Genomic DNA, 17,954 nt, shown 5'->3' on the forward strand with positions numbered 1-17,954 from the left:
ACTAGATGATCTTAGAAGTCTTTTCCAACCTGACTGATTTTTATGACTTGACATAAAAATTAGTAAACTCCCCTAATGTTAAAATTCCTTACCTCAATGCCAAATGTAGATCTAAGACATTGTTTTCTTGTCTACATCTCTCTGAAAGTACATAAAACTGTCCCCTGGCTTGCACTTCTCTTTGTTGGTAACATCACCTTTGAACCACTTGCCTGAACCTCATCCTGACAAGAAGTTGATAACAACAACAGAATACTTGTTTTGTCTTTTTTTTTCCAACTTACTTGAAGGTGCAGATTCACTTTCACTGTTATGCCTAGAACTGGTGGACTCAGAGTTCAAGCTAAGAGTACTGGGTATAGAAGAAAGTTCATTGCAGAGCTGCTCCATGTCATCAGGGACCACTGGCCAAGGCTGTCTACGACTGTGTCTCACTGCATCCCAGTTGTGATGCTTCAAAATGTCACATCCTTGTTTAGTTTTGGCTATTAGACCAAGCACGTAGACACACGTTCTGTATTTAACGTATATATAGAAAAAAGAGCAACAATAATAGCATCTAATTTAACTAATCTTTTTTCCTTTTTTGAAAGGAAAGTTTCAGAACAGTTCAGAAGAAACTTCACAAAATTGCCACTTTTTGTTCCTGATTTTCATTTGTAAATCAGTAGAAACTTAAGTACGCTAAAATATCCAAAACACATTAAAAATATACTATACAAAAATAAAACTCAATTATTACAAAAAGCCTGATAAAACATTGATACAGTAGCACTATTAGGCAAAAGACCATCTATTTATGCTCTCTTTTAAAGACTCAATAGATAATAAATAAAAACGATGGAATAATAAATCAATTCCAGAGATACACACTACATATTTTAATTGCTTTTTAAAGCAGGCAAAGAGTAATATAATTTTTTTTCCCCCCATAAGTTTCATTTGCTTGTACTTTTGAACTTCCCAAACAATTCTGAGAATCCTCTCAAACCCTGTTATCAATAATTCCTAATAATTGATTACCAAATCAGTGGCAAAATATATATCCATGTGAATAAAGTACAGGTATTTGAAAACCTACTGGAACTACCATCTTTACATTTTGTTTAATAATTAAATACACATACCCTCTAACAGAGAGAACCTCACAGTGTTGGGCAAGCGTCATTATATCAGGAATTACATTCTCCTCTTGAAGCAAGTTAAGACCCCAATTTGATGATCCAATATTGCCCTGTAATAAAATAGTTTGTCGAGTAAGTTTTGATTTTGATGTGATCTGCAGCACCATTGATGTAAAGTTTTCAACACTTCTGTTTGTAAGTAGTAGAGTTCCCATCCACAATCCTCTCAAAGGTATTAGAAAATTGAGCAGTTTCTCCCTCCTTTTTAATATCACCTAGTCATGCCATGGGTATCCCCAAATTCAGTAAAGGACTGAGGATACTGTAACAGCTAAGACTGTCACAGGTAACTATATGTATTCCTCAGTTTACCAGTTCTACTATAACCATCAGTATAACTTTTTTTTTTAAAAAACTTATCTTACATTCCTCTTAAACAGGCATTTTATTACATACCTACAATGTCTTCCAGTAATAGTCACCCTGAACAAGTGTTCCAAAACAAACTTTGGGGAAGACAGAAAAAAGGCAAATGAACACTTAAGGTGGCAAAGCAGCTTTAGAAGTGTAGATTGGATAGACACATACACTGTTTTTTTTCCAGGTTATCCCCAGTACCGAGGATGTCATAACCATATATTCACAGGCAATCAACAGCAGCACAAGCGTTCCTCCAAAAACTTTGAATTTTGGAATACTACAGTAGATGTATCACACAGCAAGTTGTAATCTCTGGCTCCATACTAATACTGTTGTTGCACGTGGCAATCTGTTCTTTATATTTGTAAAAAGTGACAACGAAAAAAGCTCAGAATAAAACAGATGCAGTGAACAATCTTCATCTGTTATTCCAGTTATGGTACAGAATGTCAGCTTGGCAGGGGGAGGGAAAAGTTGCACATTTTATGAGAAAAATACCTAAACAATGTTTTTTTTAAAGGATTTTGCTTAGCTATTTCAGAATCAAAAGTTTTAACAGAAGTCAAACAGCTGCAAAAAGATTGTAAACCTATTACTAACCAAGGCCCAAAGGGCTGCTTTCAGCTGCTTAATTCCTTCCCACTTATCCAGCATTGGGGAACGAACAGTGTAACTCAGATCTGTAACAATACTCTGAAGGAGAAAAACAAAAAAATAATTAAAAATGAGAGAGAGACCTCAGTGAAACAGGCTCTCTTGCATTTTTAGCAAACAAAGAACTAATTTGAAGTACACACCCTGAAATAAGCATAAATTAACATCAATGGTAATGAAGGTGGAAAAATGTAACATAACCAGTGAATGCATCAGGTCAATTCAGATTTTATATGGGTAACGTTCATCAGTTTAATACAGGAAAACATATAACTTTTCACTTGATTTTTTCAACTATTAAATACAATTCAAAACATAATTATGTAAAATCACATTAAAAGTCAATTTAATTAATGAAGAACTGATTCTTATACACAGATTAAAAAATTATTCCTACTTGCAAGCTGCTTTACTAGCTGCTTTACTTTTTTTTTTTGCTAGCCATTTTAAGAAAAATAGTGCAAGGTATTTCTGATATTTCAGTGCCCAGAAAGAATTTTACATGAAATTAGATGGAAAGATTGTTTTCACAAATTTTTGGCCCCAAAACACTTGAGACTTTCGTAATCTACTTATTTTGCAGTGACTGTTTAAATGACATCTCTTAAAACATTTCTTTAAAAAGAGTTACAGTACTCTTTAAAATCATTCAAATTTTAAATCATTGCTATGCTCACCTGAGACTCCAATAAATGGCAGCCTGTTTTATGGTGCACCAGTTGGCCATAAAGGTGAACTGGAAGGTAGACATGTGGTCGCTGTAATCTGGTAGGAAGAAAAACCATATCCTTTTTCAGGAATTCTGAAGCTTTCCTTTAACGTAAGTTACACTGCATTGTAATGCAATGAGTTACTCCTCATCTTTTTCAGATGAAGAAGATTCTTGTGGTGAGTGTTTACCTTTGATTGCTCCGACGAACATAGTTATCACCATCAACAGGTTTGCGATATGTTGTAAGTGCTTCATTAAGTTGTTCTTCAATCAACTCAACATACTTTAAGTTATATTCCTAAAATAATATAGACAAATGTTGACACGCTACGTTTAGGTGGTTTAATTTTTTATAGTAAGGTACTTTATAAGGAAGGAACAACTGAAGTGCTTAATGAAGGATGAATTTCTTTATAATTTGAATGCAGTGCTCACCAAAAGTACTGTACTTCATACATAGGATTTTGCAGAGTCAACAACTGATTCCATAATTACTTCAGAGAAAGTTAAAAATGGTAGAAAATATTTCACTTTTTACTTTAACCTGAAACATCTCAGACCACCACACATTTCAGTATTCTTACATAAGTAACAGCTTATAAATTAGTCAAAAATTACCTAATGGCCCATAGGATTTTGACCTTTACAAAATGCTTAACTACTACCTTAGGAAAATAAGCACCTAAATTACAAAATGATGTATGACTACTGACTTTAGTCTGACAACGATGTATTTTTCTTAATGCGTCTTGTGTTTATCTACTTCCTAACTGCATAGGCTAATTCTATCTTCATGAGTTCTGGATTTAACTTAATTAGCCACAGCTAGAGTTGACAGCTATCTTGAAAAGTAGTGTTCCTTTCCATACTTTTCTGGATAAGACCTTACAACTACCTATTTTAGAAATTCATTAAGTCACTACACCTTTAAGTACTTTCTGGAATGTCAAAATTATATAAAAGGCCTTGTCAAATGAAAAGCATGCATGTACAGAGCAGCTATGCACCTCCAAGTCCCTGTCAATATTTTTCAGGAATTTCCTAGGTCACTGAGGCAATAAATGCACTGGCAATAGAAATACACCTATATGAATGCACAACATCATTATCTTTGACCTTCTCAAGCCCACGTATTCAAACTCTTCCTCCTCCTAATTTCAAGCTAATGCACACTTTTTACGCTTAGCATTACCTTTTGCCACTTTTCCATTTGTTTTGTTACATAACCTCTTTCATTTAGATATGAAAACCCCTTTGGAATGGAGAGAAACCTGTAAAGTAACGTCAGACAATCAGCACCCCACGTAAATCACATAACTTGAATACAAACCAAATGCTTTGTTTCCACATTATAAGTCAAACAGCATATTCAATATTTACCTTAGGAGTAGAAGCAAACCTTTATCTCCAAGGTGAGAAAGAGCTGGTTTCATCTGGATAAGGGCATGAAGATTGGCCTAAAATAATTAAAAAATAAGTCTTATCTGAACATAGTAACACTCTGAAAACTACAACAATTACAACAATCTGTAAGCAATGATGTAACAAGTTTATCACACAAATAAGTGTGTGAAACTAACCTCATCCTAATATTGTCCACTTTTGGTACCTTCTGGCATTAGATATATGTTCCCTTACAAAAAGTATGATTAAAATAGCTGAATTAGTGTGAATTAATATTTAATAGTAAGCGTAATCCAAACATCTACTTTTTCTTGTCATTAATAGTGTAGTTTGTAGACCCATGCTGAAATGACTATTATGAAGTCCATCATGGACAACCAAGAAAACAAACCATCAGTACCTTCTTGGATACTTTGCTACTGGGGGGGCAGGGGGGAGGTGAGGAACAGCTTAAAGTAGCATACCACAAAGATTGAAAGGGAAAAGATGCAGGAAATGATGCTCACCTTGTCTTCACATGCCTCATCTAGAATATCAAGTGCTTCAGAAGAAATAGTTTTATTTTTATCATGTAACTGTGTCACCAGTAACTCAATCCCCCAGTTGCTGAAGAATTCTACATTTGCTCTCAGTAACACTCTTAAGTGTTTTGTTGCATACAACCTGCAGCTCTGCAAAAAGCAAGGAGAACAGAAGAAAAATAGCTAATGTAATTAATGACTTATCACTACTGAAAATACATTTTCAATGACCATATTTTACAGCAACTAAGTGCGATTCATGCCCTATGTGTTAAAACTGTCATCTTTTAGATAACTGTATCTTATCAAACAGAAAATGCAAGTCTGAGATTAATCTGAACTGCATGTTCATTATTCTTAAGATTCACTTGTCCAAGCTGATAAATTGCTAGTTCTAATAATTTTTAAAAATAGGTTCTCCCTATGGGACAGAAGAGTGACTAGTATAAATTGGACCACATTTTTATTTTTCCCCTATCATGCTTGCTACATATAAAACAAGTACCATATTTTGACAATGCTGTTTCAGAAATCCAGACCATAAACCTCAGAAAATGGCAAACACCTGCCCTAACACCTAAAGCAGATTTACTTTCAAATTACTCTGTAGTTAATGGAACTACCCATGCAAATATGTCAGTACAATATTTCCATACCCCTTCTGGCATCTTATCCTCTCAGAACTGACTACTCCTTCCACCTCATAAATAATTTCTGGAAGACACTCGTAGTTTTGCCAATTACAGTAGCTCAAATATACCATTTATACCACTAAATTACAGTTAATACAGCTAATCCAGAATAATTAAAAGACTTTAGCCTTTGCATAAAAATAAAGCTTTTAAGCTTTTATCTTCTACTGGGGACACATACACCAGGAACTCTAAACATAAGCATTTTGTCCATTTGGTACTGACAACATTCTTTACACCACGTACTGCCAAAGTACTCTTCAACAGGTTAACATTTTGCTTTTTTGTCAAGAGGTATTCAACAAAATTTTCTCCTCAAAATCCAATCAGTTCAATCACCATGAGAAGAATGCATGTGGCTGGGAAAGAGTTTAAGTAAATCATCAATATACGAAATCATCTGTGGTAGATGCACATGTGGATTCATTTCTGGTCGCTGAGATGGTCCATTCTATTTGGAATTTTCCTCTTTTAGATCAAAAAGACTAAAGTATTTCCTTATGAATTCCAGGAACTCCAAGCAGGTCAACTAATCAGGAAACAAAAATGCCGTGACGTATCATCTAATGTTCAAGAAGTATCAAAAAGTCTGACTGTTTAAGAGGTTCAAGAAGTAATGTAGACAGGATTCTGATGGCACTGCAGTGTACAAAAACCAAGGATACTCTCATCCAGCGCAATATTAAACTCTAAATAGCAGAATTTAAGTCACCATACCTTCCAGCTATGAACTTGTTTGCCATTACTATAGTTACAGACCTGCTACAACTGACTGCACAACCAGCCCTGATATAAAAGGATTATTGGCCAAAATCACTTCACATGCAAAAAAAAAGGTATATTTTAATTACATAACGTGTCAGCATCAGCCAGCTGTAAAGAGATACCCTATTCTTTTACATTTCAAAAGACTGCCAAAAAAATAGGTAGTTACATAGTCTCTGGTGTTTTCTTAGACAACAGTGCTAGATCAACATACCAATGACAGACTGGTAAATTAAAGCATTAGAACTCAGTAGCCATAACACATGCTGAGGCCATAAAACAGCACTGATGCAAGAAGATATCAGTGTATTTGGAAAGATAGATCCCTACCTTTAAAACTATTTAGGTCTGAGCTCCAAACTTTGAGTTCTTCTGTTTCTGAACTTGTAGAATGTATCATAGCTTTCTCCAAGGAGTTCAACCTCAACATACATCAAGGTTCAGCATTAAATACTTAAGGTAATACCAGTAGATAGATCATGATCTACCATGTAATCATGTAATATATCATAATCTATTACACTTGAGATCATGATCTCTAATCCTTATTACAATCACAAACAGACCAGAGCTGAAATGTGTAAACCTGGAGGCTTCACCATCTCTTAACTTCTAAGGTGCCGGGGAGTGACATCTACCCTATTCATGTGAAAAATACAAGTGTTTATTAACCCATTGTTCATTATGCCAAACTACTGATCAATGGAATTCGCATTTTCAGTTAACATCTCAACAGCAATGGTAGCTTCCCAACTGCTTTCTGGCTCTGTATACGCTCAGGACAGTATGTTCAGACAGTATCTGCACCCCATTTAAAGCTAGTCTGCTAACAGCTAGTGATATCTGCTACAGAGTTTAATACCTTATTTTTTTGTTTGGTTTTCCCTTACTAAGATTTGTTTTCCCTTCCTAACATTAAAAAAAATAGAAAAAGTAGGTCATTATGGAATGCATGGAAGATGATCAACAACCCAAAATTTTGGTGTAAGTACTGGATATTTGAAAATGTCAGAACAGAAATCATCATACCCTAAATATCACAATCAAGAAATCTTCCCAAAGGCTAAAGCACAGATATTAATTCCCAATAAAATGCTAAAAATTATCCGTATAACTATATACCTCATTGAAGAGACTAGGACAGCACATCTGTACTTTTTTTTTCCTTGTTGTTAACTAGCTGCATTTGGAAGCAACTGAAATGTTGGTGTCTTTTTCCCCCTTGCCTCACCTTTTTTTTTCCCTCTTTTTATGTTAAGGAAAAAATATCTGGGAGGTTGGTGGAGAGGACTGGACATCAGTAACTATTGACACAATCTCATTTGAAACAGCTCAAAGTTCTACAGCCTAAACTGCTCTCAACTAGCAGTCATCTAACAGAAGCTTACAAATCACATAACGATACAGTCCTCACGACATGTTAACTTCTATTTCCTTGCTCAGACTAGGCAAAAAATAGCCTTGGAAAAAAGGATATCAAAATCATCACTTCATTAAAACACTACTTAAAAATAGTCAGTAGGAATTCTCATCCTCTTCTTTCACTGAGGTATTCCTTTAACCCCAACTAGCTACATTACTTCTATACTGCTCTCTTTACCTATAAGAATCTAAGTCTTTAGTATCCTCTGAGAAACATCCTTGATTTCTTTCTCTCTGCCCTTCTTAAATACAGTGAGACTTTTAAAGCTAGCGTCTACCCTCTTGTATCCACTCTAGAATACATTCTGCCTTGTCCAGTTGAAGGAAGAACAGGTCTTGCAAAGTACTGGAAGCTGTTTCCTAGTTATATTTAAGCTTAGTAATTGTCAATTCCTTGATATCAATGCTTGCATGTCTACTGTTACACCCGACTGAATTCTCTTTTCTCTCAGTTTCTTGAACTTTTAGTTCAGGAGCTTCCTTTCTTACATCTGTATGTTATTTCCACTCATCTCTGATTCAAAAGTACAAATCCCATTGCCTATTTTGAAACCACTCCCTTAATCCAAGGGGGATAGCTTCTTGTCAGTTCCACCACAGTGATCTCAACCATTATCAAAACACTAGAAGCTCACCCTGTTTATTACTGCTAGAAATACACATTTCTGTTTGTGAAAACAGTGCCTTCACGATTGGTTTAGGATGTTTGATGGCCTAGACGATAGTGTTATACTTGGTTTACACATTTAAAGACTTCAATTCTCTTCATAAATGAGAGAAAATTCTGTTTGAATGACTTAATATCTTGAGCACAAATACAGTAAAATGTGTGAAGTCCACAGCAAGGTCAAGATCTACACCAACTAGGAGTTTCTTTTCTCTAAAGACAAAATGGAAAAACTTTTCTGAAGTTCAACAATACCATGTGCAAGGTTCTGCATATGGACCAGGGCGATCCCAAGCACAAATGCAGGCTGGGTGGAGAATGAATTGAGGGCAGCTCTGAGGAGAAGGATCTGGGAGTGTTGGTGGATGAGAAGCTTGACATGAGCTGGCCATGTGCTCTTGCAGCCCCAAAAGCCAACCATATTCTGGGCTGCATCAGAAGAAGAATGGCTAGCCAGGTGAGGGAGGTGACTCTCCCTCTCTGCTCTGCTCTCATGAGACCCCAACTGGAGTCCTGCATTCAGCTCTGGGGCCCCCAACATAATAAGGATATGGATGTACTAGAACAAGTCCAGAGGAGAGCCACAAAGATGATCAGAGGGCTGGAGCACCTCTCCTATGAGGACAGGCAGAGGGAGTTGGGATTGCTCAGCCTGGAGAAGAAGGCTCCAGGGAGACCTTAGAGTGACCTTCCAGTACCTAAAGGGGGCTTACAGGAAAGCTGTCAGGGGGTACATTGATAGGACATGGGGGAATGGCCTTAAACTAGAAGACGGTAGGTGTAGATTAGATGTTAGGAGGAAATTCTTTACTCCGAGGGTGGTGAGGCACTGGAACAGGTTGCCCCGCAAAGCTGTGAATGCCCCATCCATGAAAGTGTTCAAGGCCAGGCTGGATGGGGCTTTGAGCAGCCTGGTGTAGTGGGAGGTGTCCCTCCCCATGGCAGGGGGGTTGGACTTAGATGATCTTTAAAGTCCCTTCCAACCCAAACCATTCTATGGTTCTATGATATAAAAAAATCTTAAAAACAAAGTCACGCATCTTGAAAAACAAAATAAATATCTACTTGCAAATAACAACGGTACATAAATTGAATCAAACTTACATCAGTAGCTGCCGTCAGGATTTTAGAGAGGATGACTCTCGCTAAGCCATCTCTACTGTAATCCAAACTAGAAACAGTCAGTTTTAACAAGTGATCCTGGTTCTTCAAGGAACAAAGATTGAGAAGACTGGGGAAGGGAAAAAAATATATCAGTATTTGAATCCAGTTAAACCCAATTATTTACCCAGTCAACAATTTAAACTTAAGTACTCTGAACAAATCTTTCACTTCTATAAATGCAGAAGAATACAAAGTTCTCACACGAAGTGGAATAACTAAACTATTACATCTGTTACAGCCAAAGGGGACAGAATAATGCACTAAACTGCAAGGAAAAAAACTTTCATTTTGTAACTGCTCTGCAACAGTTGTCAGCACACTTGAATTAGTGATTTTGAGTACAAAAATAAATGTTCATGAAGCTTTGTAAACAATTCCTCATTCTAAAACACTGCAAAACCGGGGAGGAGGTAGAAGAATAGAAGAGGGGATGGTGTTTTCAGTTTGCTTTTACTTCTCACTTCTCTGTTCTATGATTCTATGATCTTCAGAAAAGAAAACAAAAAGAAGCCACTCCACACCGCCATTCACCAACAAAAAACCCCACTCCACAACTGGGGAGTTTCTACTTGAAAATAATCACAAGAATTTTGAAGTTTCCAGCTTTATAGACAGTGGTCCTCATGCACAGTTTACAAATTTCATAATGATTATACTCGTAAGCACAATTCGAACAGAATAAAACCACTCACCACTGAAACACATTACATTTTTCAAGCATTTTGACTCCATGAGGGTGACAAGAAAGAGTACCAAAAAATAGAAAGTAGTGCTGACTAAGCGTATTTAGTAACCCATTATTTTGAAGACTGCGTTCAGGTTTCATTCCTGAAGAAGTGTTGAGCCAATGTACAATATCTTTAACTAATTCCTCCAGGTAACCTTGTCCATCCTAACAAAACAAAGAGCAACAGTATTATTAGCAACAGAACTTGTACTTTTTTTTAAATCAAAATCTGTCACTAAGTTTTTTAAATGTAAAAACAACACAGGTACAAAATAGAAGTGTTTATTGGCAACGAATTCAGACTAAAAAAGGTTTCAAGGCAAATGAAACAAATTCAGTTTGGAAACAGCTTAGGAGCAATTCTGTTCTTTCTAGGAAAAGAACTGTTCAATGACATCTTCTCCTGGTCCTCTGGCCCAAGGCATAGCACACAAGAAGAAAGAAGGTAAAGAAAGGACATATAGACACAGCAAAAATTTCAAAAAAACAAAATGAAACTTAAGCTGCATTCAATAAAACTGTATTTAATAAAATCACTTAGACACAGTTACCTCCCCAGTGTCTCATTAATTCACAATTTTAAGCTATTTTTCTTAATTATGCTGATGATTTTAGGTTTAATACCCAAAGTCTACAGAAGTTTTTATTAAAATTAATGTTCCTTTAAGTGGCACACAGCAGCTTAATCACTCTATCTCATCTTCTAGCTGAAAATTTCTTACCTCTTCTGATTCAAGAAGAAATTCTGTAAACTGACAACCCACCACAGTGAGCTGCTTAGCCTTGGCATAGTCCAGATCCAGATTGGCATATAGTTTACTGCTAGGCTTGTAGAAATATAGTAATCTTCTTACAAACCTAGGGAAAGTAAAAAAGAATGTTATTTTTTTCAGTAAGACAAGGAATCCCTTAGAGTACAAAATGATGGCAGTATTAAAGATACTTTATCATTAAATTAGCTTATTGGCAACATTTTTTTCAGAAGTTAAGAGAGTAGCAGGCATCAGTAATGAGTCTATCCAGACAATTTCAGAAATGTAGCTGTATCATACATTATAAAGGGTTTTCTGTCATGATTTACACTAAGCACAGGAACATAAAATCTGTGCTCTTCAAAAACATAGCTTCCTTCTCACCCATGTTTATAATTTATTCTGCTGTACTTCTTCCTGTGGCAAGCTTCAAAGACTGTTCTATTTAGACTTTTAAAGAACTAAAAAAGTGTCTATGTTACATGACTTTTCTTCAGCTACAATAGTACTACTGTGAAAAAATGTCATGTTCTGCCATATTTATTCAGCAACAGTATTTTCATTCACCTCACTTAAGCATTTGAAACATAATGCAATGATAACAAATGCAGACTGTCACTTTGACTTTCTGAAATTACACGGAACAATATAGCCCGAATACTGCATTGCAGAAATAAATATTCAGCAGAGCTTCCCCCTGTCAATTCTTATTCAAAAACCAAACATTTGTGCTTTATAAGAGCACAATGTTTTGTCTGAAGGCAGATATGTCAAGCATAAGAAAGCTTAACTAAAGCATTGTCTTTAGTTAAAAAAGTAAACCACTGTCTGAAGTCCAATACAAAAAACTAACTATAAAGGAAATCTGAGAGCTTCTTTAAATTTGTCAAATGGAAGTGTAATTTATTTTCTTATTAGTGAAATACACATTACAGGTATTAACACACGCATTCATATGACTGTATTACATACATATGTGAGTGCATGTATATTTACACATATATGCATATGTACAGTGCATTAACATTTCTCTCTGAAATGAAGGAATCTATACAAAAATACCTGTATTTTCACTTTAATAGCTGTAAGATCATCACAAAAACACTATCAAAAATAAGACATTAAAAAAATCAAGGTACAGAAGGCCCATTTATTTTATACTTCGAAAACACAATGTTGCAGAAAAAGCTTTATGATCAGCAATAAAACTAGAAAGATTTGGGAGTATAGTTTTAATTGAACATGAAGAACAGCATTTTACAGCTGTTAAAGCATGTAACCCACAATCCTACAGAAAGGATCAACTAACTCTAGAAGTTTAATACTAACTCAATCCTAGGTTTTCCAGTTTTCTCACTGAACAATACCTGAGTGCAGTAGAAACACAGCAAACAGTAATACTGTCCCAGGTAGGCAAGTAAGTAGGTAAAGGAGTGGAGACTACAGACACTCATTTAGAGAAGAACATTAGAAAACCACCAAATTTGATAAATAGTTCCTTAACACCCAGAACAGACTAGCAACTGATATTCAGGTAAAGGAAAAAAAATTACAAATGCAAAATTAAATTATGACTATGATTACACAATGGGAATACCACTTATACTGGGACCACTATACAAAAGTAGCCCGATTACTTTTTAATTAAAAAAAGTAAAATGGAGCAGCGTGAGCCTTTCAGGATACATTTTAGCTTTAGTTTTTTCCTCAAATCTCTGCAAAGTGGATTTCCGTGCCTACCAATACAGAACTACTCTTCAAAATAATTTACTTAAATCAAATCAGTTTGATGTACATGTTGAAAGTGACAAACAGGAACTAATTTATAACATGATTACCACACGTGCACAAATTGGAATGCCTTAATGCCAACAGACATGAAAGAAACCTGAGTTGCACTGTGCTGTTTTTTTTTTCCCCTCATTTGTTTGGTTCAAGTCACACACACTTCCCTTGCCATTAATAGCAACTAGAAACAACTTCCTCTTAGGTTTTGATGAAAGCTGCAATGTTACAGCTGTATACTTATAGGCCTATTCTGCCAAAATTTGTCAAGTGTTGACATCAAACACTAGTGTATTAAATGTCAGAGAGGTAATATTTTAAGATTTAGAATTAAATAGGGTTTGTGAAGCCTGTATTACTCTTGTTGGGTCATAAATATGAAATAACTTTAAGATGTAGTGATTTATTTAATGCAAAAATATTACAACCTAATTATCTAAATTTCGTTTTTGTTGCTCATCTCCACATTAAATTTTAGAAATGTGACATATCCAAGGAATAGCTTATTGCAATTATAAAAACGAGGCTTTCCAATTTTCTTTCTTCAAAGGAAGTCTACATAATTTTTACATACCTGTGCAATTGTTCATCTTTATAGTTCCTTAGATTTACATTTGGCCACTAGAAAAACAGCAAATATAGGATTATATCAAACTTGTACATCAGTCTTTGATTAGTCACTAAAATTTACTTATTTCTATCACCTAATTGTTACAGATGTTTTTTGCATCTAATATTAGCTAAAAAAAACTTATTTTATTGAAAAGCCCACACTTCTTGCTCCAGTAACTGTTTTAATTTTTCTAAAGAAGGAGTGGAAATGTTGCGAGCATGTTATGTGTACAAGTCCACAATTCTAATGAAAACAGCAAACTATGACATGCTAATGAAAAATAAACAACTTTGGTCAGCTTCTTCTCTGTAAATAAAAAAAATTTGATATGCATAATGGGGAAATTGTGTTTTGGCTTTTTGTTCTCGTTTCACTATTAATCTGATTTATTTGAGAAATTACCATTCACTTAAATACTGCTTATTTAAATAGTCTTTAAACTCTTCTGCTGATAGTCTTATTCCCTCCATCCTGACCACTGCCACCTTTAATGTTCTTTTAGCAGTTTAAACAGCAAGCTAAGCAAGTAAAAAGGCAGTAAGGGATCATTGAGAAGTAGGTAGTAAGGTGGTGGAAAGGCAATGCTCCACAGCCATAAGGCTCTGACAGAGTTGGGAGGAAGGAGGTGGCAATCTGAACACTGGAATCTGGTCCTGTTCATTCAGGAACTACAGATGGACAGCTCTGATAAACTATACAACATCAATGTAAACTAAGATAACATCAGCAGGAAGGGAAGTGGTTAGCATTTAACCAGAAAACATAGTAACTACTCATTCTGAAAGACAGAAGACCCTAATTTTGAGGCAATTAAAACTGTTTGACAGGGCACTGTAAAATATACTGCAGAGGAGGTCTGAGACAGCAGGGAAACTGACAGCTTGACTTAGAAGTTTTTCTGCTCTTACATTTCAGGATAAAAATATTTCTTCACGGTCATCTACATAAAATTTCCATTATCGAAAAAACTACACAGACTAACTAAATGTGAGATTCCAAAGAACAGTTTCTTGAGAATATCTTATTAATGAGTCAAAAATACTATCCGATTAATGTAAATTTCATAATATTACTGTAAAAAAAATGTAAACAGGCAAAATTCAGCAGAGCAAGGCTACATATTCAAGTTTTAATAGCAGACAGATTCTTGCTTTCTCAATCAATCCCTGAGAAAACGCAGAAATATTTTGTGGTTTGTGTTTTTTGTTTGCTTGTTTTGTTTTTGTCTGTCATCTTGACTACTTTTTTCTACTTTCACCATATTTACAACAACGTAGTAAAGACTTTAAGAAAAACATTACTTGGGGGCAACAACAGAAGGAAAGCTTTGACACAGAATGACAGAAGCTATTTTGTCTCTAAGACTATACTAAGTACTCAAAGGAACTTTTCTGTTCAAAAAGAGTCTCTTAAAAGCTTTGCACTAAATATACATAAGATAAAGACCTCCCTATCAGAGGTATTTCCAGTTAGGAAGTGTTTCATACAAACAAGTTAACTTTGTAATGAACTTGATGCTATGGGACTAATTTTATTAGTTCAAAACTTATAAGACTGAATTACCGAAGCTTTCATATGTGGCTTGGTCTACACGTTTTAAGCCTGATCTATAACCTACCGCCAACCTTAAGCTTCAACTCATGTTATATGAAAAAAAAACTGCTATGAAACTGAACAAGGCAGTACTCCGCTTGGACTGAAGTATTAGTAACTTTAAAGTTATCATCTCATTCTATAAAGTCTATTTCTGTGCAAATAAAGTTATACAAATTTTGTGTGCTCATTAAGAAAATTGTGGAAAAATCACTACAGTTAAATTCACACAGTTTAAGGGTTGTAAACAAAGACTGTAACAATACTGATTAAATCCATAACATCCGGATTTTCTGAAATAGAACAAATTATGACATATAGTATAGAATTAATTCTAGAAATCAAAGCTCACATGTGAAAGGGAAACAGTTTTTTCAAACAATTCCATAAGAAATACTATCCTGCTCTATTTATGCTCACCTTCAATATGGTCCCTATCAGATTCCAATTCCACTCAAGGTTCTCTTTATGGTTGAGAACCTGGCTGTCTCTGAGATTCATTACAAGTGCTTCTTCTGTATCCTGGAACACATACGAGAAGTTACATTAAGTTTCCTTGCATCATTGTTGTCTGTGTTGTCACATGATACACTTACTGTTCACGTAACAACCAAAGAGTAACTTGCATCTGAGAGCAAATTGTATGGTTGTAGTACTGCATTATGAATCTAACAACAGGATATAAATTACTGAATTATATGAGAAAGTAAAGCTGGGGGATGGGGTGGGATTTAAGTCTCCAAAATACATCAAATTAGTTTTGAAAGCTCAGCAATGGTAATACCTTTAAAATAAAGATGTCTTTCTGCACACGGTATTGATCTCTTTTTTGGTGCGTTGAGATTGATTTCTGAATAATGTGATCTAAATGGAGGCTGTAAGGTTTAGGCCCTCTTTTCTTCATCTCGTGAAAGCGTTTTAAGCAGTTCAGCGCGGCACTTGCTCGTCTGATAGAAAAAAAGACTAATCAATATTTGACAACTGTTATCCAACTAAAAGAACTCCAGTGCTACATACTGAGTTAAATAAGTGTAGCTCAAGAAAGAATTCACTAAGAATTCTGAAGCCATGAAAGAGACTATACTTTTCCTGATGCAAGTTTTCATACATCCATAAACTTCAGTCTTGTATTGAAATTACATAAAATTATCTTTGAGAATTTCTGGTACTGAAGAATGAGCCTTACTAACACCTTTTCTTCTACTCTGATATTACTGGTGTCCTTCAGACTCCACAGAAGAACAGAATAGAACAGTTCAGTTGAAAGGGACCTACACAGATCATCTAGAACATATTGCAAATTTTAAAATTGATAAAGTATTTTAAGATGTCATTGTAGATCAACATTCTGCAGTATATGTTTGAGGGGGCTAGCTTTGACTTTGTCTAATGAAATATTTAAGCTCTTTTCTCCCATGAAATCCACCCCTGAGGACACAGCAGCGTACTATCAGTAGTATACTTCTTCCTCCATATACATGGTGTTGCTAGGCTGTTCAGGTAAGAAAATTCGCAGGAAAATATAGGAAACAAAAATGACAGCTGATGAGGGCAGGAACAGTTAACCTAAAAACACTGCTAGCAGTAAACACTGCCGAGCAAATAAAATAACGAAGTATAAAAATTAGGAGGTAAGCCTGCCTTTCCTATAAACAAAAAAGTCATAGGATAGGAAAATGTTTTCATTTTTGTACATCTTCAAATACATAAGTACCTGTGAATTTGTTCACTTAAATTATATAAATTTAATATATGAAAAGGCTTACAGGTTTTCAGAGCATGAAACAATGCCGTGATCACAAAAAACAGGATCCCCTAATATAACAAATACTGTTGACAAAATATTTTTCTTCTAACAAAAACGACTGTGTCTTCAAATATCAAAATCTTTTGGTGACATCAATCTTCAAAACCAGAAAAACAGGCAGAAGCTTTCTGGAAGCAATCTGCAGCATCATTTACCATTTTACAGCAGTTTGGAAAGATTTTGTAATTTATCACTGAAAACACAACAGAAGAAAATGTGAAGTTATGATACTTTATCAGAATGAAGAACTGACAAGCCAGATCAAGAATGGGAAGAACAACCAGATTAACAAAAACATTTCCTATAACTTACTATATGAAGAAAAAAACACATACAAACAGAATTTAAATAGTCTAAAAAGAAATGCAAATAAGAACCCTGAGTTGCAGGCGCACATTTTAAAGAAACTGGAATTTAAAAAACTGACTTTCTTCAAGTAGCTTAAATGATGCTAAGTACCCAGGAGACGGCATTTTATGACATAGCACTTCAGAGGTTAAATTGCAAGCTTAGCAGTTGTATAGAGAAATTATTTAAAAATAAGTAAAAAAACATTTTCTAAAATGACAAAAATTCAGACTTTTCTAGTTTACCAAGGAGTTAGAAGCTTCTATAAACATTCATTTCAAATCATATGCCTACATATACCTCTTACTTAACGAGTTCCAAACAGTTCCTAATACTGCTTAACAACATGCCACTGCAGTATGCTGCACTACATTATATAAAATTTGTTCATTCATTCTTATATTTAAGTTGAATTTAAAAGAACTGCAAAAAATTAACAATGCAAACTTAAATAAAGAAAGCAGCAGAAAGTTTTTTTTAAACAAAGGTACTGTTGTACAATGACAATTTTCTGCTGAAAAAAGGATCCATGAAACAGAGCCGTACCTATTTTATATTTTTACTGTTGCTCACACCTATAATGATTCACTGATTTGGTCAATTACTATTTAATTACCTATAGATAAACAACAGCTGAAGAGAAGAATTGGCACAGGCATTCTTAGGTTAGGAGGTTTAATTGTATCAAAATGCCAAAAAAAGAAATGTGAAACAATAGAGATGTTAAATGAACAGAACATGATTCAGATGTTGTTTGGTCAAACAGCAGGTTATAGTCCATTTA

At 34.9% G+C, this 17,954-nt stretch overlaps 1 protein-coding gene across 1 annotated transcript in view; it reads right to left on the minus strand.

Moving 5' to 3' along the window:
* The window catches only part of RICTOR (RPTOR independent companion of MTOR complex 2), an 81,075-nt gene that overhangs the window by 16,800 nt on the left and 46,321 nt on the right, over nt 1-17,954 (minus strand). The window contains exons 17-30 of the mRNA XM_040541935.1: nt 15,800-15,962; nt 15,436-15,537; nt 13,384-13,430; nt 10,995-11,130; nt 10,238-10,437; nt 9,486-9,612; nt 4,821-4,985; nt 4,291-4,367; nt 4,103-4,181; nt 3,099-3,208; nt 2,876-2,963; nt 2,145-2,237; nt 1,128-1,234; nt 285-514 (exon numbers count right to left, since the gene is read on the minus strand). Coding sequence (XP_040397869.1) covers nt 285-514; nt 1,128-1,234; nt 2,145-2,237; nt 2,876-2,963; nt 3,099-3,208; nt 4,103-4,181; nt 4,291-4,367; nt 4,821-4,985; nt 9,486-9,612; nt 10,238-10,437; nt 10,995-11,130; nt 13,384-13,430; nt 15,436-15,537; nt 15,800-15,962 — 1,724 coding nt within the window. The remainder of the gene's footprint in view (nt 1-284; nt 515-1,127; nt 1,235-2,144; nt 2,238-2,875; nt 2,964-3,098; nt 3,209-4,102; nt 4,182-4,290; nt 4,368-4,820; nt 4,986-9,485; nt 9,613-10,237; nt 10,438-10,994; nt 11,131-13,383; nt 13,431-15,435; nt 15,538-15,799; nt 15,963-17,954) is intronic.

The sequence above is a fragment of the Cygnus olor genome, chromosome Z (assembly GCF_009769625.2).
Source record: "Cygnus olor isolate bCygOlo1 chromosome Z, bCygOlo1.pri.v2, whole genome shotgun sequence".
Lineage (NCBI taxonomy): Eukaryota > Metazoa > Chordata > Aves > Anseriformes > Anatidae > Cygnus > Cygnus olor.